Source organism: Eptatretus burgeri, chromosome 10 (genome assembly GCF_056783735.1).
Source record: "Eptatretus burgeri isolate ZD-2024b chromosome 10, Ebu_testis_v1, whole genome shotgun sequence".
Classification (NCBI taxonomy): Eukaryota; Metazoa; Chordata; class Myxini; order Myxiniformes; family Myxinidae; genus Eptatretus; species Eptatretus burgeri.
This window is the reverse complement of record NC_140970.1, coordinates 13,488,517-13,513,494: the sequence shown is the minus strand read 5'-3', so window position 1 is coordinate 13,513,494 and position 24,978 is coordinate 13,488,517. Positions and strand designations below refer to the sequence as shown.

Here is a 24,978-nt window from a genome sequence, read left to right as displayed (position 1 = left end):
GACACCAGTGTTACGGATTCGCGCCCGCCGGCGTGCGGACGGCCACGTAACTCGAATCGCGGCACGTCGCCCACCGGACGGACAATCCAGTCGTGACCCTCTCGGACTAATGCCGGGAACCAGTCACGGGTGGACCTTTCGGTCTCACCGCGATCGAGCCAATCGGCCCCCGCGTGGGATAGGGTTGCTCGCCAAATTCGACCTACCGAAGTACCCACACGGAGGGTAGACCGGGCGATCGCACCTCGCCGCAGGTCGACTTCGGACACGGGCCACTTAAGCGACCCGTTCCGTACTATCGGGATAACCGAGCGGTGTTATCGTCGGCCTCGACGGTTCGATTAATTATCGGGCGTATTCAGCCCACTACCAACCCTTTACGTGAAGCAAGATGAGGATTCAATGAAAGAAATGACGAAGAGAAGCGGGAAAACAGTTCAACATAAAGCACATTTATTCGCGATGAACGGAAAGCACACATATACAATTCCACCAAAAGCACATAGAAAAGAAGACAAAAAGCAAATGCGACAATGCAGATATAATACCGACTACGCGAGCACACGGCAACACTTATACAATTTTACTTCACAGACGGCGCCGACAACACACATTCCCAAAGCAAAAGAAAAGAGAACCACCCTCCAGGATGAGGGGGTAGGCGGGCCTGGGGCCGAGACCGTGTCGGGCCTACCCGTCTGGTGATGAGACGCGGAGCGGCGGTGGTGCCTCAACTCCGCGGGCGTCGCGGACAGTGTCTGGTAGGGGGTGGGAAGGGGGCCCCCTTGGTCGCACTATCTCAGCGCGGGGGGAAACAGGAGGGGGTTGCTGATGCTCGGGGAAAGGAGGATTTTTACTCTGTCTCGGGTCCCGCGACGAGCGTCTCCACCTCGACCAGGTCGCGCCATCGGCCTCCCTGGTGTGCAGCTCCCGGCACCGACGCGAGCACCCCCTCGTCTGCCTTCGCCGCCGCCGCCTCTCCACAGCTCCGTCCTCTTCGCTCCGACTCCAACTCCGAACTCTTCCTCCTGCGAACAACTTCCAACGCACACACGACACTTTTCTGACGAACGCAGCCGCTTATATAAGCCCCGTGGCTTCGCCTTTGACCCCCTGCCTTCGACCTTTCACCTCGCTCCCCATTGGCCCGAGAAAAAGTGGGCGTGAATGTATTTTGATCCATGAATTTGCATATAGCGACCGCCCTCCAACGCCCTGGAGGCGGGGCCAAATCGCCCCTCGCTCACCGATTGGACGGAACAAAAGTGGGCGTGAGTCGTTTTTGATCCGTTTTTGGAGCGGAAAGTCCGTGGTTTTGTACACGCTGTTCGGCGCGCGCCCTGCACGAGTCCAATACCGGTACCCACAAGCGGCGCAAGAACGGTGGCGATGCGACGGTTGCGAGGTGTGACGGCAAAGGTCGTGGCTGCTGTGGTGAAGCGGTGCCGCGGTGGGTGGTTGATGTTGTGATGACTGTTGAGACGCGGTTGGCGGTGGTGATAATGGCGGTTGGTCCAAAATAAAGATAGTAAAAGAAAAACGGCTATCCTGAAGAGTCGCAGCACGCATGAATGACATTTATTCCCTCTAGACAACGGGTTTGGGCCTAACTACACATATACTTACCGAGATATCTCACCTAAGGGACCTGAATGGTGGTTTGCGAATTTGGTAACCACAACAATATATATGTCCTTTCGGGGTTTTTCATCGTGATTTCAGATCTGACAACGTTTTTTCACAATACTCGTTCTGTAAAATGCAAAATTAAAAAAAAAACCTCTTCGGGAATGCCCCTAAAAATTCTCCTGAAAGGGGCGTAACCCACATGACGTCAACTGCAGGATGACAAAGGCTGCACGTAAATTACTCGGGTTGGTGGTCTACGTGATTCTATTGGCTTTCTGTGTGTTTCCACATTCGATTGGTCGACTCAATCGCTTCGTTCATTTCTGCTTTAAAAAAAATCAAACATTTGCTTTTGAATAATGGATGACATGGACTTTGATTTGTCTGGTAGCGACAGTGAGTGTGAGAGAAATGAAGGATTTTAGTCTGAATCAGATGGAGAATTGTTGGACAACGTAGTCACGGGAGGTGAAGTTCAGGCAGCTGGAAATGAAATATGGCCTTAGCAGTTTGAGCCCGAAGCAGGATAAGCAGAGGAAAATGACGATGAAATTCCTGGCGTTCATTTTGATCGGGAAGACATCGACGGAAGACTTGGCAATAACAACTGGTTAGACAAAATCCTATTCGTAATTCAATAATGTAAATTCGACTTGCATACTGCTCGATATCAGAAATATTTTAGTGAGGTGACGTGACCAGCGCAGCGGACATGTTGCACCACGGCGAATTAATCACAAGCAAAGCCAGCACATGTAATCAGCGGTATCTCCCTGCGCATAAAACGAAGCAACCTCACTGTCCGGAAAAGATGAAAACTTGTGTGCAGAACACACCATGCGACACAATTGTCTCGAGTCGTCCGATAAATCTGACGTTCTGTTGCATTTTAATTTAGTTTATTCCTACTGTCGTCATGTTGTGCCAGTAGAAAACAATGAAGAAAAGAGAATAATAAAAGAAAGCGACAGCACGTCAGATTTATCGGACTCGTCAGACGGACAATGGATTTATTGGACTAGACTAGACTCTAGAGTTGACAAGTAACTTGTATTAGCATGCACACAATGTATAAGTCAATGCGTAAGAGTCCCGAGGCTATGAGGCCGTGTAATAGGACAGATAAATTTGTCTTTCATAGTTGTGCCAACATATTTTTCCCTACTCATTTATTACAGCATTTTGGCTAATTGTTAATGAATAGCAAGCCAATGGAAGCAGTACCTTCACTTTAGAATAAACCCATGTATGTCGAGTGCAGCCATACCTGGCTTGCATGTATGTGGAATCGTACCTATCCCAGCAGGCTGGTTTCAACGAACAATTCAATAAGCTGTAAAATGTGGGTGCAGGTTTTTCACATCGTTTGATTTTAAAATTATCTCCTTGTGCCTTCAAATGATGCAATATTAATCTTTAGTATTTTACTTGTATGTCCCTATAAGTTTCTTTTTTAATGGAAACGTTCAACAGTCACATTTAATATTTTGTGGACATGGTATAGCCTTTTATTGTGCATACATGTATTGGATTTGTACACGACTACAACAAGGCAGTAAAGGGATAAATAATTGCCTCGTGATTGTTGTGCATACACGGCTCAGAAGCAGAATTTCTTTTCCGCGAAACAATCACAGGAATTAAGACGATCAGTGAGATAGCAAACACATGTGCACAATGCAATTGTACAAACTTTATACGGCGCACGACATCTCGAGTCAATCAATTCTGTGCGAGTATCTGCAGATGACGTCAACGATGCGGTTCGCTGAAGTCAACTTTTTTAAGGGGCGGGGCATAGCAAGGTGTGAAAAGCACCAGAAATGTTCGAAATATTGGTCTAATTATCCCATTTTTTATTTAAAAAAAAAGACAAGTCTGAAGACGACGATGGTTCACGAGCGGTATTTGACGATGTAGATTGTTTCAGAAGTCAAGGATGAGACAATGTGATAATGTTTGACCAAGTTATAAAAAAGATCAACATGATGTGGTATGAGTGACAGGTTATTAGCTGCAAAATGTCGAAAACCCGGTTTCGTTCAACAACTTTCAAAATTTGACCTTTGCATAACCTTTTAAAGGTCACAAAATAATGTTGTGGACATTAAAATAAGGAAACAGGATACGTGCTATAGCTTATTGGAGTTAGTTCGTCGAAGAAGGTTGAAAACCCGGTTCGATTCCCACAACTTTGAAAATTTGACCTTTGTGAACTTTAAAGGTCAAAGGTCAAGGATTATGACCTTTGGTGCAAAACTTCCTCTCGAACATTCCAGGAACAATATAACGACATATAGGCTATATGTCATTTCGCACTCCTCGGATTATCCATACTTTGATGAAATCAGTGTAAAAACAAACTTGAAGGGGGCGCCACGGGCAAGGTGTTCGAGATAGAGCAAAAGGGTTTCAAGACTTTAGGTGGGGAATGACCTCAAGATTATGCATAAAAAAATATTGTCATCCCAGCTCTCAAAGTTTGGGCGGTCGTCTGATTTTTATGTCAAAATTCGCAATTTTCTAATTTTGTGACCTTGTGACCTTGACCTTGGGACAAAAATGAAAAATCGAGCTCCGTGGGGCTATGCAGGTGCCATTGGGCTAAGCAAATACTGAAACCCCTGCCAGATTCGACAAACCCCTCCGAGAAGATGAATTTTTATGTCAAAATTCACAATTTTCTAAGTTCGTGACCTTGTGACGAAAATGAAAAATAGAGCTCTGTGGGGCTGTGCAGGTGCCATTGGGCTAACCAAATACTGAAACCCCTGCCAGATTCGCCAAACCCCCTAGGGGAAGATGCAAATTGAAATTGGCTACCCCCAAAAACACAATTCACAATTTTCGAAGTTCGTGACCTTGTGACCTTGACCTTGGGATGAAAATGAAAAATCGAGCTCCGTGGGGCTATGCAGGTGCCATTGGGCTAACCAAGTACTGAAACCCATCAGATTCGACAAAACCCCAAGGAGAAGATGCAAATTGAAATCGGCTACCCCCTAAAAACACGTTTTTTGGGCGTGGCTCCGCCCATAATGGGCGCACCACGCCCATTCTCAGGAAAACACAACTAGATCATGATATAAACCTCCCACCAAAATTTTATCAGGATCGGATCAAAACCCACGGAGCTATGCTCGGGACAGACAGACAGACAGACAGACAGACAAGCCAGTCGGTGGACATGGGTAATCGACTACCCAATAGAACCTGACGCGATGGGCCCGTTCGATGGGGAATGACCTGAGGATTAAGCACAAGAAAATTCATGATTCCAGCTTCAAGGGTTAATGCTGCAGCTTGTTTTTTTCGTTAAAATACCCCCACATTGAGATTTTTCGGCCATTGCTAGGCAACGGAGGGGTCCATAACAACGGTTCTTTCTCACACATAACTAGGACATATCATGAACCGACCATATCAGTTTCATGTATATCTGACTCATAGTCTCTGAGATATAAGGAACTTCGTTTTTTTATTGTTTTAGACCAGGGTTCATTCAAAGTCTATCTTCTCCGATAGTTTTCATAGGATCCGGCTGGAAATTTTTGACAATATGGCTGAATGTACTGTCCACAGTCGCTCGTGGCCCGATTTTTGAAAAAATAATTTTTTTTATGATTTTCCTAAAATTTCAAAGTCCCGTTGCAAGGCAACGGTGGTGTCCATAGCAACGGTTCTCATTTGCACACAACTAGGTCATGGTATGAACCTACCAACTAGGTTTCATCGAAATCACCATTGTATTAACTGAAATTGCCATTTTAAATTCTGATAATAAGGGTAGAACAAATCTTCCAAAAAAAAAAAATTTGAATTTTTTTTTTCTTTCTTTCGTCTAGATCGACTACCCAACAGACAGACACACAGACGGACACACAACAATCACGAATATAGTGGTCACTTATGTTTTTCGTGAAAATATTTTTTCGTGAACCAATAAACTTTAAACATTATTACAACTGTTTAACCTTAAAGAAGGAAGAGTACAGAAAAATGAATGCAATAAGAAGTTATAAACATTAATTATATACATAAGAGATAAATAAGAAAGCATTAGGAGCTTTTGATGATAAAATATATATTTTAGAGAATGGAATCAATCGTCTCCCTTATGATTATAAGTATAAGTGTGAAGATATTGGATTGGGAATTTCAACAGGCTACCACAATCTTTTTACTGATTTATAAATGATAGAATCAAGCAATAACCAAACCAAAGAGTGGAGATGTAATCAGCTTTGGTATTTAAATGGAAAACATAAAGAATGTGAGAAATATCAAATAAGTCTTATTGAAGAAATAACCGGGGTAAAAGTAGATAAAACAAATAAGTGGATAAATTTAATTACAAATGAGTTAGAGGATTTTAAGAAAAAAAAAATATCCTTGAATGGACTGAAAACTTTGATGGTTATCAATTGAACAATGGAAAAACAATTTACTACAATCTCAAAATGATATGTGGCTCAGGAGGTGGTCAAGTAAGAGCATTAAGAGAAATTTATCATTTCATTTCTGCTCAACAAAAATACTTAAACTAAGAACTAAGTTCCAAAGTAATCTTTGTGAATATACTCTATGGAAATGAATGTTATCGGAAAATTAAGTTATTCTCCAAAGTAGAACATGGACAAATATTCATTGGTTCGCTCTTTGAGTGTAATGAAAATATAAAAGGGAAGAAGTGTTTTCATTTGTAAGTCTCAATTTTACATTTGCTTGTATGGGAGCGGGAGGAAATCAGTTTCCTATTTTGGGCTTTTGGGGCTTGAGTCATAAAGTTTTTCCCTTTTCCCCCATTCATTTGAATGGCTGCCTCAGAACCCCATTTATCCTCTACTGTTGGGAAACTGTGAGCTTAAGTGTTGTGTGTCACCACATGGGGGTGTGGTGCTGTGTTAAATTAGGTAGGGTCTCAGGCCAATTTCTCCCCTGTGAACTTTTTCTATGTTTTTGCATTTCAAGACTGGCGATAAAAAGGAAAGACGTCCTTAAAACGCTAACAACCGAGCTGGACATTTCCAAGCAGGTGAAAACCCCACCTCCAGGAATTAAAAAGACGAGCGAGACCATGCACCTGGGATGGATGATGAATGGGTGTGACAGAAGTGCCAGGCGAGGGAAGACGAGAGGATCGAGTCAGGATCGGCAGTCGGGACAAATGGGAGCGTGAAGGGAGGTTGTGTGAGTTACGTGCTTGGAGACGGAGGTCTCGTTTTTCTGGCTTCCTCTCAACATGATGAAGAAGGCTGCACGATTCTCATGTTCGTGCTGAGCTAATGACTGTTCGGTTGGGTCGTTGGAGACTGCGCTCGGGGCCTCGTGTGGTGCCATCGGGGAAGAAGGAGGCACCATTTTGCAGAGGAGTGGCGTCGGCAAGTGTGATCATGAAAAAAAGCTGAACGGTAATTTCTAAGCCCTGGTGTTGAATATCACCGCCCGAACTACCTCCCATACGCTTCCCGCCCAGAGCGGCTTGGCACAATTTTGGGTGTGTTTTCTGGCGCAGTGACGACACTGTTTGGCGAACCCCAAGCTTCAGAAACTCATCTCTGGGCACAGATCGAAGTGCCGGGAGAAAGGGAGGACTTTTCTTTTTTTTATTCTGTTCCCTTGTCTGTATTAAAGTCTGTTGAGGTGCCTCAAATTTAGATTTCGTTCACCTCATGTTTCATTATTGTCCCATTTTGATATATTTCCATTATAAACATTTGATTTCTGTTTATTCAACCCCGGTTTATTAACTTTGCTCTTGTGTTGTTATTTATAGTGGGTTTGAGTACAAATCCCTTGTGCTGTGCTTCCGTCGCTCCGCCCGTGCTGCCCTGCCCTCCCGTGCTCGCCATAATCTCTGAGGATCATGTGCCCGCCCTCTCAGGAAAACCGCTTGGTGATCCAGCCTGTTCGGTGTTAACTGCCAATCCAACACAATTGAGTCTGGGGGGGTGGGGGGTGGGGAGGGGACTAAGGTAACTGGCCAGACCCGCGACAATATCGGTTACCCTTCCTAAAATGCCCCGAACTCCTGTTCGTTCAAAACTGCACAGAGTTCTTTGTCTATGATCCTTCCTGCAGAATGAAGAATCCACATAAGTAATCGTCTCATCACCCACAAAACTGTCTCCCATACCTCATTTCTACCAATCTCTATTGCTGCATCTTCACAACCACTACCTACACCCACTGCACCACCACCATTGCTTGCACATGCTGCACAGTCACCACTGCCTGATCCCGCTGCACCGTCGTCACTTCCAATATCCTCAACAACCTCACTCCACAACCGTAACCAACCTTTATCAACAAATTTCTCACTGTCTGATACTTGCTTTAAATTATCTATGCATTCCTTCAACCTTGTAATAACCATCCTCAAGGGGGCTATTTCCTCACACTTCCTACAACAGTAAGAACCCTCTGCTTCCACTATTGTTGATCTGGCCCACATTGAGCATCTATCACATTTTATGAACTCCGATTTCTTTCTCCTTCGGTCTCTATTTATACACTTAATCACCCCCATACTCACAAGGCCCCAACTGACTTTAACACTAAACTTAGCATGAGGCCTCCCCCTGCTTCTTTCAATAAACCAACACAAATACCTGCTAAAACTGTTGTGAACACAACTACAGCTGTACAAATAGTCCCGCAGCCCCTGACATAATCACGAGAACAAAATACGCGAAACGACACACAAAAAACACTTATTTTGTTCTGGTCGAACTTACCCTCTTGCGAACTACAGGAAGTGACTGAAGGAAGGAAGAGAAAGGGATGGGGAATGCAAATAAGGAAAAACCAGAGAGGAGTGAAATAAAAAACATGGTTGGAAGAATATAGTTTTAAAGAGAAGGGAGGGGTCAAAATTTTGCCATTTTTTAAATTGTAATACGAGGTCCGTCTAAAAAGTAACAGGACTTCACAGAAATTTTATTCCAAAAAAATATATTGAAATCACAGCTTGTCCCCTTCAAAATAGTTTCCCTCCAGTCTCACACACTTGTCCATCCTCTTCTTCCACACTTCAATGCACCCTCGGAAGACTTCTTCTGGAATCCTCCAGAGCTCCATCATCATGGCCCTTTTGATGGCCTCCACATCAGGAAATCGGGTCTGCTTGATCACCTCCTTGAGCTTGGGGAATCGGAAAAAATCACAAGGGGCCAAGTCTGGCAAATACAGGGGTTGCTCCAGAGTTGGCACGTTCCTCTCCACCAGAAACTGTCAGATGCTCAGGGCACTGTGAGCAGGGGCGTTGCCATGGTGGAGCACCCAGGCGTTGTTCTCCCACATATCCACCCTCTAGCCCCGGATTGATCTCATGAGGTGCCGGAGGATCTCCTTGTACACGTATTGATTTACTGTTTGACCCTGTGGTAGAAAGTCGAAGTGGATGATGCCCTTGATGTCAAAAAACGCGATGAGCATCACCTTGACCTTTGACTTCGACATCCTTTTCTTTGGTCTTGGTGATACCGGACTTTTCCACTGATGACTCTGCCATTTGGTCTCAGGATCGCATTCGAATATTCACGATTCATCGCCAGTAATGACTCTCCAAAGCAGGTCTGGATCTTCCTCAAGGCGCTCGATAATGTCTTGACAGACAGTGACTCTTTGCTGTTTCTGGTCCTCGGACAACAAGTTGGGGACCATCTTTGCGCACACCTTGTGCATTTCGCGATTTTCAGTGATGATGCTCCAGACAATGTCCTTGTAGATGGAAAGCTTCTCAGCAATCATCCGCACCGTGAGTTGGCGATCTGCGCACACCATCTGCTTCACACGCTCGATGTTATCTGCCGTTCTGCCCGTTGAAGGTCTTCCAGACCATGGATAGTCTTCAACCTCCTCCTATCCCTCTTTGAATCTCTTGTCCCATTCAAATGCACGTGTACGTGACATCGTTTCTTCCCTGTAGACTTGCTGCAGCATAGCAAAGGATTCGGAAGGTGTTTTGCCAAGCTTGGCAAGAAACTTCAGATTGGCTCTCTGCTCACAACTCATAGCGCGACGACTCAGACTAGACAACGTGTAAAGCACGACCTGTAAAAAAATCGCACAATGAGCGCAGTTAACCATCACCAATCATATACATTGCTGGAATGTTGCGAAAGGCTGTGACGCAACCCGTTCATTCAAGTCGTGTAAGTGCAGCTCACAGCAGGCTCAGTCCCGTTACTTTTTCGACAGACCTCGTATATTACATAGATGGCTCCAAAGTAGAAATAGGTGTTAAACAACATTAGGAACTAGAGAGTTCAAAGAACACCTTACCCCACACAGTCTTGAGAAACAATGACATGGGCAGGGTCAGGGAGCAAGAAATTTGATTTGCCATGATGACATAATATTTTGTGCAAGTGCTGCAAAATGGAAGGGTTTTGGAAGTACAAAAAAGGCGATTTGTGTTCTAATGTGCTAATAATGTTCTAATAATGTTTTTGTGTTCTAATAATGCAATGGAAATAAAATAAAGATTTTAAAAGTTGTAGAAAACAAAGCTTTGTAAGTTCACTGCCATTCCTGCAGCATCTTTTACACCAACTTATTGACACATTTCATTCGTTCTTCATGCCTGTTGTATGCATCCCTTTTGACAATCACAAGAACAATGTTTCCTGTTTGGAATGTTTTTCAATATTGTTTAACAGCCAGACAAGCAGACAGAGTTAAAAAAAAGGTATCTCCCTCCTCTCTGCACATGCACTTTCAGAATGAATTCAGAGCCAAAGTACTGCTGGATTACAGGATCGTTTTCCGATTCATGTTCCGATGTGGATGTTCCCACCCCTTCCATTCTCTCCAGATGCCCACACTCCCCCTTCCCTCACTCCTCACTCCTTCCCCCTCCAGACTCCCAGCCCGCGTCAACCCTCCCCCCTCCAGACTCCCGCCCCCGCCTCAACCCTTCCCCTCCGTCCTCCCGCCCCGCCCCAACACTTCCCGTCCATCCTCACGCCCCCGCCTCAACCCTTCCCATCCGTTCTCATGCCCCCGCCTCAACCCTTCCCCTCCGTCCCCCCGCCCCTGCCTCAACCCTTCCGTGCCATCCCCCCGCCCACGCCTCAACCCTTCCCCTCCATCCTCACGCCCCGCCTCAACCCTTCCCATCCATTCTCCTGCCCCCACCTCAACCCTTCCACTCCGTCCTCCCGCCCCCGCCTCAATCCTTCCGCTCTGTCCTCCCGCCCCGCCTCAACCCATCCTCTCCGTCCTCCCGCCCATCCCTCAACCCTTCCCTCCGTCCTCACGCCCCGCCTCAACCCTTTCCGTCCATTCTCCCACCCCCGGCTCAACCCTTCCCCTCCGTCCTGTCGCCCACCCCTCAATGATTCCCATCCGTACTGCCACTGCCCCCGCCTCAACCCTTCCCCCCGTCCTCCCGCCTCAACCCTTCCCCCCGTCCTCCCGCCTCAACCCTCCCCCCATCCTCCCGCCTCAACCCTCCCCCGTCCTCCCGCCTCAACCCTTCACCCTCGTCCTCCCGCCTCAACCCAACCCCCGTCCTCACGCCTCAACCCTTCCCTCCGTCATCCCACCTCAACCCTTCGCCTCCGTCCTCCCGCCTCAACCCTTCCCCTCCGTCCTCCCGCCTCAACCCTTACCCTCCGTCCTCCCGCCTCAACCCTTACCCTCCATCCTCCCGCCTCAACCCTTCCACTCCGTCCTCCCGCCTCAACCCTTCCCCCCGTCCTCCCGCCTCAACCCTCCCCCCGTCCTCCCGCCTCAACCCTCCCCCCGTCCTCCCGCCTCAACCCTTCCCCCCCGTCCTCCCGCCTCAACCCTTCCCCCGTCCTCCCGCCTCAACCCAACCTCCCCGTCCTCACGCCTCAACCCTCCCCCCGTCCTCTCCCCTCAACCCTTCCCCTCCATCATCCCGCTTCAACCCTTTCCCTCCGTCCTCCCGCCTCAACCCTTCCCTCCATCCTCAACCCTTCCCCTCCGTCCTCCCGCCTCAACCCTTACCCTCCGTCCTCCCGCCTCAACCCTTACCCTCCGTCCTCCCGCCTCAACCCAACCCCCCGTCCTCACGCCTCAACCCTTCCCCTCCGTCATCCTCCCTCAACCCTTCCCCTCAGTCCTCTCGCCTCAACCCTTCCCCTCCGTCCTCCCGCCTCAACCCTTCCCCTCCATCCTCAACCCTTCCCCTTCGTCCTCCCGCTTCAACCCTTCCCCTCCGTCCTCCCGCATCAACCCTTCCCCTCCGTCCTCCCGCCTCAACCCTTCCCTCCGTCCTCCCGCCTCAACCCTTCCCCTCCAGCCTCATCCCTTCCCCTTCGTCCTCCCGCTTCCACCCTTCCCCTCCGTCCTCCCGCCTCAACCCTTCCCCTCCGTCCTCCCACCTCAACCATTCCCCTCCGTCCTCCCACCTCAACCCTTCCCCTCCGTCCTCCCGCCTCAACCCTTCCCCTCCGTCCTCCCGTCTCAACCCTTCCCCTCCGTCCTCCCGTCTCAACCCTTCCCCTCCGTCCTCCCACCTCAACCCTTCAAAGCGTACATGTACATAATAACTTCGAAAAAAAAAAGAATAAAAAAATATTGTTGCGGTTATACGAAACCACATGCCTCCAAGGCAATGACAGCCAACATACAGTGATCCCCAGGCAATCATTTTGTTGGTAATCGTGCAGTTCGACCTTCCCCTCATGTCTCGTGGGTTAATGGGATGAAGTGCGTTGTGTGGATCTTACAGCTCGGTTTATTAACGATATCTCCATTTTCTGTTCTGATTTCTATTCCAACCCTTTCCTTTGAGCCATGGTACAAATCAAGCAAGCAAGCACACACACCACAATATGAATGGCAAACACACCACACAGCCTCCTGTGGCTGACAACAAAAGAACAAACACACTGGACAGCACGCACGTGGCATGCAATTTCATTCAAATCTGCATGCCTATTTCCAACGGCATCTCACCTTGCTGACCACTCATTCACCAAAAACTCAATCCAGCACCACCCCCCCCCCCACTCCTCCTCTACATCGCTACAATTCGCCACTAATCTTCCGTGTGTGTGTGTGTGTGTGTGTGTGTGTGTGTGTGTGTGTGTGTGCGCGCACGCGTCCTCCATAACTCCAAAACCATGAAAAAAACATTCAAAAGTTTAAGTGAATGTCATCCTTTACTCCAAATACCAAATGCCTATGTTATGAGTAAGTGCTTTTTACTTGTTCAGTCCAAGTCTGTACATGTTAAAATCAATTTGCGTCGAATTAGAGCGAGCATGTTAATTTACCAAATTGCCAAAATGCATTGTATTCTGCACAAATCAACTACACTTGTGAGAGGGTTTATCAAAGAGAAAAAGGAAAGTGTGGGGTGGGAAACAACAGGACAATTGTGCAGAGCTCAAAGGAACCATTAACAATTGCATCGTCTTGTTTACAGTACTGTTAGCAAACAGACCACCTTTAAAAAAGGGCAAACAATTTCGTAGAGAGTGGCAAAACAGCTGTTTTCAAATTGACGTGATGCCACCCCCTCCCCAAGTGTATGTTCAGCCAGTATCAGTGCACTTTACCTTTTCTACTATTTTTGCTCCAATGAAAGGTTAATGCCCGAAACGTCAGCTTCTCCTTGCTTCCGACAGCGATTAGCAGATCTCCATCAACATTATTTTGCTTGCATCCATTGCTATACCTGTGAGAGACACAAAACAACACGCCTTCATGACTAAGACTAGTTTTTCATTCTGCAATTTACCTGAAGGATAGCGATATCGTAACTTCAGGAGGTAATGAAGAGCAACGTGACTCCGGGTAATGATAAAATTGCTTTCATGTAATATTCGCCGGTACCATGCAATGTCCAGTAGACATGCACGAACGAAATAACTTTTTCGGCAAAACACCATTGAGGGAAAGTCATACAAGGAACATCAACGGAGGAGGCCATTTGGGCCCATCAAAGTTGCACAATCATACCAATATACAAGTACCTCTCCATCCCCACATCTGGATACCTAACAATATTAAAACAATACAGGAACTCTACTGCCACTACCGTTGCAGAAAGAAACTTCCGTGCATTCACCAGTCCCCGAGTGAAAGACCCAGTCTTACCACCATCCCAACTCTCCTTTTATTTACTCTTAAACTATGAGCCCTTGTCCATTCTGCTGAAATGTTTTTCTGCACAATATATTTTGTCCATACCATTCATTATCTGAAACACCTCTATCAGGACCCCTCGCAATCGTTTCCTTTGAAATGTAAAAAAATACCGTCCCTTTCATCCACTCCTTAAAGCTTAGTCTTAGCCTGGCCTGGGATCAATCTGGATGCTCTTCGAGTCTAAGTTCTCCCCCCTCCATGTCAACAATATTGCTTGTTTTTTAGATGCAGTGACCAAAACTACACACAATATTACAGATGAGGCCTCACTAAAGTCCTGTGCAGTGTTAACACCACCTCTTGTGATTTAAAATTTATCCCTCTATGAATACAACCAAAAACCCTATTGCTTTACTGATGGCTACCTGGTCGCATGCTCCAAGAACGCACCTTGCCCCTCCTTGCGTTGAACTGGACCCATCAATCTTTTGCTCAGTCTTAACATATCCAGACTTCCCTAATCTAACCCCACCCTACCTCGAAGCAAACGTGTGTTCCTTGGTTTCATGTACGGGCTAAATTAACACCGTCTCTCAAATTTTAGTGATACATCCTCAAAAACAAAAGAACGAGAGTTCCACAAATGACAAGCACATTTTAACACGAGGCAACTACAGGCAAAAACAGTGCATGGCAAAAAGAAACAAAATCACTGTAGAGCGAGCCAAGACTTTTCAAACTTCTTTAACACTGGTTGGTTGCCCGGAAACCAGCCATGACGCAGCAGAGTCATAACTTGCGTTCTCTCACCAAGTGAAGCTCTAGAATTTGACAGATGTAAAAATTCATGCACATGAATACAACACGTCCTCCAAAAGATGTACAAACAACCGACACATTGATAACTTATATTCGGGTCACAGCTACCAAGCGCCTCTGACGGCACCCGTACATTTACCCGGTCAAACATGAAACATTGGCGTGAATCAATCAAACTCCAGCTCCAAATAAACCATGAAAAGAGGTAAAAGGTGAATAAGAAACCATTCCATGCCATTCGTGCTACGAGCAATACGCCTCCACAAGAATACACTCCCTTATTGCTGCAGAACCAACTACACCACTTTCATTATTTTTGTCGCTTAATTCTTTGGCATTTAGTCATCTTGGGAAGTGTATAAAGTTCCTCTTCTCAGTGTTGCGTTTCGACAAACACATCCCTTTGTGTTGTCTCGTCGATGTAGAATCTTGATCCATGAACTATAAGCCGTCACCCTGGTGTTTCGCAGGCAGGGCAATGTATTGCTAGTTGTTGGCTATTGGATATCCCATTGTGTCCTTTGTGAAGAACAGGCAAGTTATCACCAGCACCTTGGAAAAATTCCAAATTCCTACCTGGTCTGTGCGCAAGTGCCCAGGTCTTCTTTGAGGCTCCTTGACACTCATTTACTTCCTTACCTCGGCACACCAAAGGTAGACGGAGGTTGTGTTTTCACCCCTGTCTAACTGTTTGTTACTTGCAAAATCGAAGATTTTTCAAGTATATTGGTCAGTCGATTTTGTTATTCTGTCTGTCTGACTGTTTGTCGCCTGTACGTCAATTCTAAACCGTTCGTCATGAAACTTTACCGAGTTGTAGAGGTAGTCTCAACTGAGAAGCCTATTGATTTTGAGGTCAAAGGTCATCTTGAGATCAAAATTTCTGAAACCGTCATTTTTTATCCGATTGACTTGAAGTTTGAACATGATTTGCATATTGCGTCACTGGATTAGGAAACCAACGATTTTTGAGGTCAAAAGGTCAAAGGCCAACTCAAGGTCAAACTTCAAAAATCAATTTTCAACTGAAAAATCTTCAATTTACATCCTATTAACTTGAAAGTTGAACACAATTTGCATAGTCAATCACTTAATTAGGAAAGAAACTATTTTTGAGGTCAAAAGGTCAAAGGTCACCTCAAGGTCAAACTTCTAAAATAATCAATGTCAATCTGTAAAATAATCAATTTTCATCCGATTGACCTGAACTTTAAGATTGTGAATTTTAATCTTCATGAAATGGACAATTTCATGTATCCAGGGCAACGTTTGGAGAGGGGGGTAGATTTTGCAAGTGTCGTGCTCTGTACGATGCCTTTTTTCTTGTTTGTTTGTCTGTCTGTCGATTTGTCTGCACAGAACTTTCGTGTTTTTCTCTGCAACCGCTTGTCGGATTGAGACGTAATGTTCACCATTGGTGCGATTACTCATTTAGAATGTTGTAATGATAATTATGATGTCATAGGTCACAAGGTGTAGCAGCCATATTGTAAAAATGGAAAAACTTTGGACCTCTGTATCTCTGAAACCGCACCAAGGAAAAAATTGAAACTTAGCATGTAGCAAGTACGCCTTACAGGAAATGAGGGTGACTTTTTATGATATCATAGGTGCCCTCGTTATATTATGATGTCATAATTGCATATGTAGAACGCCACATCCGATCAGTATGAAAAAAATTTTGAGGGTCATCTGGGGATAAAATGCTCCAGATAAAAAAAATTTCATGACATTATCGGTTACGTGATTCGGCAGCCATATTGTTAAAACAAACAAACAAACAAACAAACAAAAACTTTCAAAAGTCTTCTTCTCTGAAGTGGCTGAACAGATCGAGGTGAAACTTTACACATATGACCACCTGTCCATGAGGAACAAAAGCTCCACACATATGATGTCATTGGTCACATGGGTTGGCAGCCATATTGGATTTACCCTTAAACCTATAAAAAATATTCTCCAGAATGGCTGGACAAATCGAGGGGAAACTTCACACAAGTGTTTTTCCCAAGCCATGGGTGTACAAGTGGCACAGAGCAAGCACTCCTCATGGTAATGGGTGTGGTATTTTTTTATGACATCATAGGTGCTTGACTTCATTAAGGCGTCATAATTGCATGTGTAGAATGCTACATCCAATCCGTATAAAAATGTTCGAGGGTCATCTAGGGATAAAATGGTCCATAATTTTTTGATGATGTCTTTGGTCACGTGATTCGGCGGCCATGTTTTTTTTTTGTTTTTTTTCAATCTTCAAAAATCTTCTCTGAAATGGCTGAAACGATCGAGGTGAAACTTTACAGATATGACAGCCTATTCATGAGGAACAAAGGAGTCACACATATGACATCATATTTCACATGGTTTGGCAGCCATATTGGATTTACCTGAAAACCTATAAAAAAAATACACCACTCAAAACAAGTCCTGGCGAGGGTTTACAATCTCCGATTGCTCTTTTTCTTGTTCTGTTTGTCTGTCTGTCTGTTTATCGCCTACAGGTCACAATTTTAAACTGATCTTCACGAAACATAACCACATGGTTGAGTTTGTCATTGATATAAAAGGAGGAAGAAGGAAGAAGCCTTAGAAGCCTCCTTTTTAAGGAAGAAGCCTATTGTTTTTGAGGTTAAAAGGTCAACATAGGCCAAAAGTCAACCAAGGTGAGATTTCTAAAATCCTCAAATTTCATCCAATTGACTTGAAATTTGAAGAAGAGTTGCATATTTGGTAAAAATGAATTCAACCACCAATTATTTTTGAGGTTAAATTTGTTTTTTGGATTTTTTCAAGTGTCGTGATCTGTACGACATCGTCTTCTTGTTTGTTTATCTGTTTGTGTGCAGGATATCTAAAAAGTTGTGAATGGATTTGGATGAAATTTGGTGGGCAGTTGGGTGTGACAAGGATGAACCTAATCGATTTTGGTGAACAACTGGATCCAGCTACGACAATGTTTTAAGTGATTCTTCACCATTGAGAGATAGGACGAAAATGATATATAGCACAATATCTCAAAAGGTTATGAACGGATCCAGACAAAACTTGGTGGACCGGTTGGCTGTCTGACAAGGGCGAACCGATTCAATTTTGATGAAGATCCAAATCCATCTCTGGATACTAGAATGTTTTAAGTTATTCTTCACCATTGAGTGATAGGGGGCCAAAAATGATATATAGCACGATATCTCAAAAGATTATGGATGGATTCGGACAAAACTTGGTGGACACGTTGGGTGTTTGATAAGGACAAATCGATTCAATTTTGGTGAAGATCCAAATTTGGATCCGGATTGGAGGTATGCACTCCACCGAATGCCCTTCTCGTTTGCTATGTTAGAATGTGGCTTCTGTCTGCAGAGCAACTGCTGCACTTCAACTATAATTCACTGGAAAATTTGCATTTTTCATGTGAATGGCCTTCAGATATGAAGGGCACCCTACACATGTATGGTTGAAGATTTTTAAGTTTGCAAATTAAATCTTAGCATCGTTAAAAAAAAAAATCGAGGAGTGAAATTCATGTCAAACTGCATTATTAAGTGTGGAGTATTGCAGTCAGTAGCAAAAACTTGGGCCAGATTTAGCTTGGTAATCACGGCAAAAATTTACTGGGTCCCAGATGGGCTCAGAAATCAGATAAGTTTTCAAATTTATTTTGAACATGATTGGGCTCATGGGATAGCTAGAATCGAGCGTATGTAAATTGTTTGCGTTGTGGGAGCAGGGCCTCCACCTAAGGTACATTGACAGGTAAAGCTGGCGACAGCAACACTTGCATTAAAATCCTATAATCATGGGCGTCCGCAGAAAAAAATGCAGGGGGGGGCAATGTTATCCTGAGATCGCCGTGTGAAGTGTGAAGACATCTTTTTGCTAAGATTACTGTAAATAACAGAACAAAATGTTAACAATTCTTCAGGTAGAAGACACACGATTGATCGAATGTCATGATATTTGGCGTGGAAGATAGTGTTTTTTCGTTCATTCCTTCTGTGTTGCGGCTATTTATTTTATTTCAGTAACAAAACTCATGCTAATTTTCTACGTTGGATTTTATACAAAATAATCAAACTAAATGCTCTTGATTTGATTGTTATAGAGTCTGGGGAAGACCAGTGTATTAAATTTGTATTGTTATGTTAACCTCATTTTTCATATTTTTCAGGAATGTGAAATGGATATCAGGAGGTTCTTTAAAAAACGTGTCTGATGACTCTGACAACAATCAAGACACCCCGGGTACATCGGAGATGCATGTTGAACCAGCAGAGCAGCGCAGAGGGGGACATCACGAGCAGTTACTCACAGCAACCAATTAGATGCCACCCCAAACACCACTTTGGATCATACGTCAAAACCACAGAACATTTGACCAATAATCGAAGTTATGACCTCCTGATGAACACATACGTCCCACCAACTGATTACAGCTATCAGAACGATTCACAGGGCTCCCGCTGTTTCCGCCACACGTGGATAAACCAATATTCTCCATGGCTGGCCTACTCAAGTCACTTGAAAGGTGCTCTGTGCAAATACTGTGTGCTGTTCCCTCAACCAGTGCACCGAGGTCTAATGTGTGTGTTCATCGTGACTCCTTTTGTTAAATACAAAGACTTCAATGACTGCGCGAGGAAGCACAACTTTCCTCCTGGCACAAAGGCGCACTGCAAGATGCCAACAATTTCCTCACCACAGTGCAAAGGCCAGAGTTGACCATCGTGAGCCAGATGGACCGAGCAGTCAACAAAGCAGTCACTCAAAACCGAGAGAAACTGTTCCCCATACTATCCAGCATTCTGTTCTGCTGCAGCCATGACATTGCATTGAGGGGGAAGGAGAGTACATCGGGGAACCTCTGTGACCTACTGCGATTCAGGATAGAAGCAGGGGACACGGTCCTGAAGGATCACATGGAGGGCGCAAACAAAAATGCGAGATGCACATCAGTTTGTGTACAGAACGAGCTGATAGTTCTCTCCGAAGAAGTAGTAAGAGACAATATTGTGAAAGCTGCAAATGAATCAAATGGATTCTCTATCATTGCAGATGAAACTGCTGACATATAAGGCACCGAGCAACTGTCCATTGGAGTACAATTTGTTGCGCTGCAGGAACAACGGAATGACTCAGCCACCATGCGTGAGGAATTCCTTGGATTCATTCCACTGGAGAGGGTGGACGCTGCAACAATTGCAGATACTATCATCGACCAAGCAAAAAAATTTGGTCTTAACCTGACAAGCTCCACGATGGCAGGAAAAGACAATGGTGTATAGGCCCGTATCAGGAACACCTATCCCAAAGCTGTTTTCGTGCACTGCTCTTCACATCGACTGAATTTGGTGGTTCATGATCTGAATTCTGTCGCAGATGTGAGGAATACGACTGGAACTGTGAAATCTATCATTACATTCTTCCGTGACAGTCCCAAATATACCTTTGTTGTGTGGAACCAGATGGAGCGCAAAGTACAAAAGCATCCGCATCTTTTCAGAGAACTTTTGTGATATCTATGCACAACTGGAGCAACTGGAGGCAAACCAGCATGAGTCACAGAGTACGCGTCAGACGGCGTATCAGCTGAGGTGTGCTGCAGGCACCACAGTGTTCCTCATCTGTCTGAAGATCATTGCGAAGTACTCAGCGATGTTGGAGCCAGTAACCCAACAGTGGCAGGCAGTCAACATGGACATGATGGGAGTCCGAGATCACATCGACCTGTTGATGAAGGCTTTCTGAGCTCACCGGGATGGTGCAGACCGTGTGTTCTCAGAAGATGTCATCCCTGAGGTGAAAACCTTGGCAGAAGAACTTGGCATAGACTTGACTATGCCTCGGCGATGCGCACGCCAGGTCCACCGGCCGAATGTAGGAGGCTCCATTGAGGAGTACTATCGCTGCACCATCTATGTCCCGTATATGGATTCCTGATCCAGTCTCTGGAAAGTCACTTTGGTAAAAGTAACACGCCATATTTTCACATTTTCGCACTACATCCGAGAGAAATGCAGCAAACAGAAAGAGATGAATTCAAGCACATCGTTTCATCTGTCAAGGAAATGTATGGCATTGACAACTTTGTAGAAGAAGCTCTAGCGTGGTATGACGTGCAGAAGCATAATCCACTGGATGACAACTCTCTGAGTATGATCGAGCTGGTGAAGCAGACCACTCTGTTCCCTGCTGTGCGCAAGGCTATACTCATCGCACTGACTCTGCCTGCAACATCATGTACAGTGGAAAGGTCCTTCAGCACACTGCGCAGGGTGAAGACCTGGTTAAGATCAACGATGAGTGATAAACGTCTGTCCGGCCTCTGCATGCTAAGTGTCCACCGCGACAAAGTGAGCAGCCAGAAGACCGAGCTAATGAGCTTCGGAAGAGATCCCCGACGGCTCCAATTCCTGTTCCAAGAGTAGTAACCTGCTCTAACTGAATTAACTGTTGAGAAATGTTAATGTTATTTTATTCATTTTGTATTTTCCATGTAATTTTTTTCAAATTTTTGATTTTCCAGGGGGGGGGGAAATGTCCCCCCCTTACCCCTCCCTGCGGACGCCCATGCCTATAATCTCTGCAGGAAATGATTGTGATGAATTAGTTACTTGAAGGGTTTTATTTTTTCAGCATATATTTTTAATTTTTCAGCAAGACTGGAAAGGGTACCCGGTGAAAAAAAAATTAAACTTTCACCCTTTAAAAATTGTGCAAAAAAATTATTGAAATATCAGCTGCTTTTTTGTATCATTTTCTCACCTGTGTTGCAAGTAGAGGGAATGGTGGTGTATAATCAGAAATACTGTTTGATAGGGCGATATATTACTGTTATATGAATAAAATGGAAATGTTGAAAAAAAAGAGTATTAAATATATCAAGTGTTTTCTGAATAGAATCGATATGAGAAACAGGATTGAATGAGACTCACCATTATTATAATTAAAGAAGATGAAGAAGGAAGAGTTTTTGTTTTAATGTAAATTGAAATTGGCCAATCTATCCTCAACTTGCTCAACAACATCCAACTGTTGGAAACCTTACTCAACTACATCATACTGCTTGCAGCCTCACTAAACTATATCATACTATTTGAAATCTTACTCAACAATATCATATCGTTTGAAGACTTACTCAACAATATCATGTTGTTTGAAAACTTACTCAACAATCATACTGTTTGAAAACTTACTCAACAATAACACTGTTTAAAACCTTACTCAATAATATCATACTGTTTGAAACCTTACTCAATAATATCATACTGTTTGAAACCTTACTCAATAATATCATACTGTTTGAAACCTTACTCAACAATATTGTTACGTTTGAGGGGGGGGGGTATGCATTCAAAGGGTAATTAGGATGTTTAATTAGGTATGCCATGCTGTTCGAGTTTACCAGGATCTCGATGTAATAAGTAGCAATTCAGTGGTGATAAGTTGTCTAGTAAATGTTCATTTCTTCAAGGGGGGAAATGATAATTGTGACGTAATTAGATAGGGACACGGGATAGGGTAAGTGTGTCTGCGTAAACCCCCTTTTTGGTATTCTCTGGAGACTGGCCGTGACGTCACAGGACAGTGCAGCGGATGGCTCCGCCCCGTGATCACGATTGGCAGAAGGCGACGGCGGTGGGCCAATAAACGGCTCGATTGGAAGTGACGAGGACAGGAGGATAAAAAGGTTCTGTTCGGGGTCGAAAAGGAAGAGGAAGAAGATTACAACCAAAAGATCGTGTTTTTTTTGGTGGGAGGCTGTTGCGCGGGGAGCATCCTTGTTGTTGTGTTGATTCGATCGTGTTCTTGATCGTGTCTTGGAGCCTTGCTGAGCCTCGTGCCTCACCTTGGTTGGCTCTGGGGTTCTGCTGACTCGGAGTACGGGGTCGAACGGCGGGCGGACCTGCCTCCCTCTCCTGCTCGCAACTTGGCGCCAGAACTGGTTCCCTGGCGGCTGTGAGCGGACTTGGGCCAAGACCAGGAGGTCGACAGCACCACGGTTTCTCCTGCCCCCCTGACGAGAGCAAGGCCAGCTCGTCTGACGCCGATCCAGGGACAGTTGCGTCCACACCACGGTCCAGCCTGACCACCAGAAATAGCTACGCTGTGTGTGTGTGTGTGTGTGTGTGTGTGTGTGTGTGTGTGTGTGTGTGTGTGTGTGTGTGTGTGTGTGTGTGTGTGTGTGTGTGTGTGCTTGGCCCCTTAGAGGGATTGAGAACTGTATATTCATTGGAATTGTCTGTGTTTTTCCCCACGCCCGATCCCACACCATCCCGTCGAATTGCCCCGTATCCCTCTTCTTGCCGAGTCTTGTTATTTCTGGTAATAATAAAAACAAATAAACATCATCAACTCAGTGAAAAGTGACTCGTGCCACCTTCCTCGTCCCGTTTGCGGTAGAGCGATTAGAACCGCCATGTTTGGGTTATAAATAAATAAACCGCCTCCATCGTTTCGGCTCATTCTACGTTGGCGGGACTGTTCAAGTCCCGTGGACATCACATTGGTGTCAGGGTGTTGGATGTTCGAACCCCTCTAAATTATATTTGGTATCGGGAGAATATACCAAGATTAAAATCTCGCCACGAATTGGAATATAAAATCACTACAGAAAAGCGCACAAGCGCGGGAAAATTTTGGCGGGATTTTTCAAATTTAAATTAATTGGCGGCAAACGGGACTTCTGCACCATGGCGGATGTGCAGATGTTTGAGGAGGAAGGCCACGTGTCTGGCAACGAGTCGGGGGAAGAAGGGAGAGACGGGGGTAGGGTTGGAACCTCCCCCATTCCGAGCGTGGACCGTGCTTCATCGCCCGTAACGGAGCCGGCAGCGCCGGAAACCGGCACGATGACGATCTGGACAATGTTGGAACGTTTAATGAGTGCAATTACAGCACAGGGGGAAAAAATGACGGCACAGGGGCATAAATGGCAGAAATGACGGCACAAATGGAAAATCAATTCGTGACACAGAGGGCAGAAATGACGGCACAGGGGGCAGAAATGACAGATCAATTGGGGGTAATGGGGGAACAGTTGGGTGCACGGATTGATTTAATGAGGGATGAATTGGGGGAAAAGATGGAGAAAATGAAAACTGAGATGCAGGAGTGTGTGGATGTTAAATTGGGAGAAATACAAAGCAAATTCGAGGATAGATTGGAGGAAACAAAGGTAGAAATTACATTGGAGGGGGAACATATACGGAAAAAATTGGTAGATAAAATTGATGCAACGAACATTCGGGTTGATAAAGTGGATGAAAGCCTGGAACGTCATCGTGCCTGTGTGGATGCTCGTATGCAGCTGCAAGTTGAAGAGTGGGGAGAGCTGAGGAAGCAAGGGATGAATTTGGCGGAGGAGGTAAAAGTATTGGAGGCTCGTTTGGATGAACAAGATAAAATTATGAGCCAAGATGAAGTCTTGGATAAAGGCCTGGTAGAGCCATCTTTTGTAAGTAGAGTGTCCGGGTTGGTTGAGGAGCAGCTACAAACTCGTGACGGAGCCTTGGAGGAGGTTGTGCGGGCCCAGAAGATCCTGCGGGAAGAGGTGAATCGGTCCATTCAACGTTTGGAACAGGAGGCAAAATTGACCCATGAGACCCTCACCACAAAACATCTTTGGCCACAGTGGGCTCCGAAATTGGATACGCAGCCACAAGGGTGTTTGATCCCTGGGCTGGATTCGGACAAGGGAGAAACTGAGAAGCGGGCCACCGTAGAAGTGATCCCCCTGGTAAATTTCGACGGGTCAGGGAGCGTTGAAGCTTTTCTGACGCAATTTGAGTGCATTTCCCGACTAAACGGGTGGGATGAGCGGGAACGTACAGGGAATTTGGTGGCAACGTTGCGGGGACCAGCCGCAGATGTGTTAAACGTGATCGCGGAGGGGATGTTGACCAGCTCCCACATTTGCGAGGCGTTGAGCCGTCGGTTTGGGTTCGCGGCAAACTGTGATCTGGTGCGGGCTCAGCTCCAGCACCGCAGATTAAAGCCGGGTGAGACAGTGCAGGAGCTGGCACAGGACATTTACCAATCAGTCAGGATCGCATATCGGGACCTTACAGTGGAGGGATGGGACAGACTGGCACTCGAGAAATTTTTAGCTGCTCTTCCTGACCCTGAGGTCCGAGCGCTAGTGGAGTTACAGGATCCACCCACCGTTCACCGAGCGGCCGAGTGCGCGGCCAGGCTGGCCTCGTGGAGTCGGCCGGGTCGGGTTCCAGAGAGGCCATCGGTGACGATCCGACAGGCAGAGATCCAGGATCAGGGAGGGGGGCTGGGAGAAATTGGCATTACCCAAATGTTTCAGGAAATTTGCCAGAAACTGTCAAGTTTGATAAATGGTAATCCGGTAGTTAGTGCGCCAAAGCGGCGGGGTCCAGCCCAGCCAATAGAGCAATTCGATTATGGCCGAGGGGGTCCGGAACCAGAAGAAACATTTCACCGATACTCACGGGG

At 45.5% G+C, this 24,978-nt stretch overlaps 1 protein-coding gene across 1 annotated transcript in view; it reads right to left on the bottom strand.

The window, feature by feature from the left end:
• SLC29A3 (solute carrier family 29 member 3) overlaps positions 1-13,316 on the bottom strand; it is a 106,507-nt gene extending 93,191 nt beyond the window's left edge. The window contains exons 1-3 of the mRNA XM_085899929.1: positions 13,286-13,316; positions 13,167-13,183; positions 8,367-8,390 (exon numbers count right to left, since the gene is read on the bottom strand). Of these exons, the coding sequence (XP_085756055.1) occupies positions 8,367-8,390; positions 13,167-13,183; positions 13,286-13,316 (72 nt within the window). The remainder of the gene's footprint in view (positions 1-8,366; positions 8,391-13,166; positions 13,184-13,285) is intronic.
• Between the last annotated feature and the right edge of the window lie 11,662 nt (positions 13,317-24,978).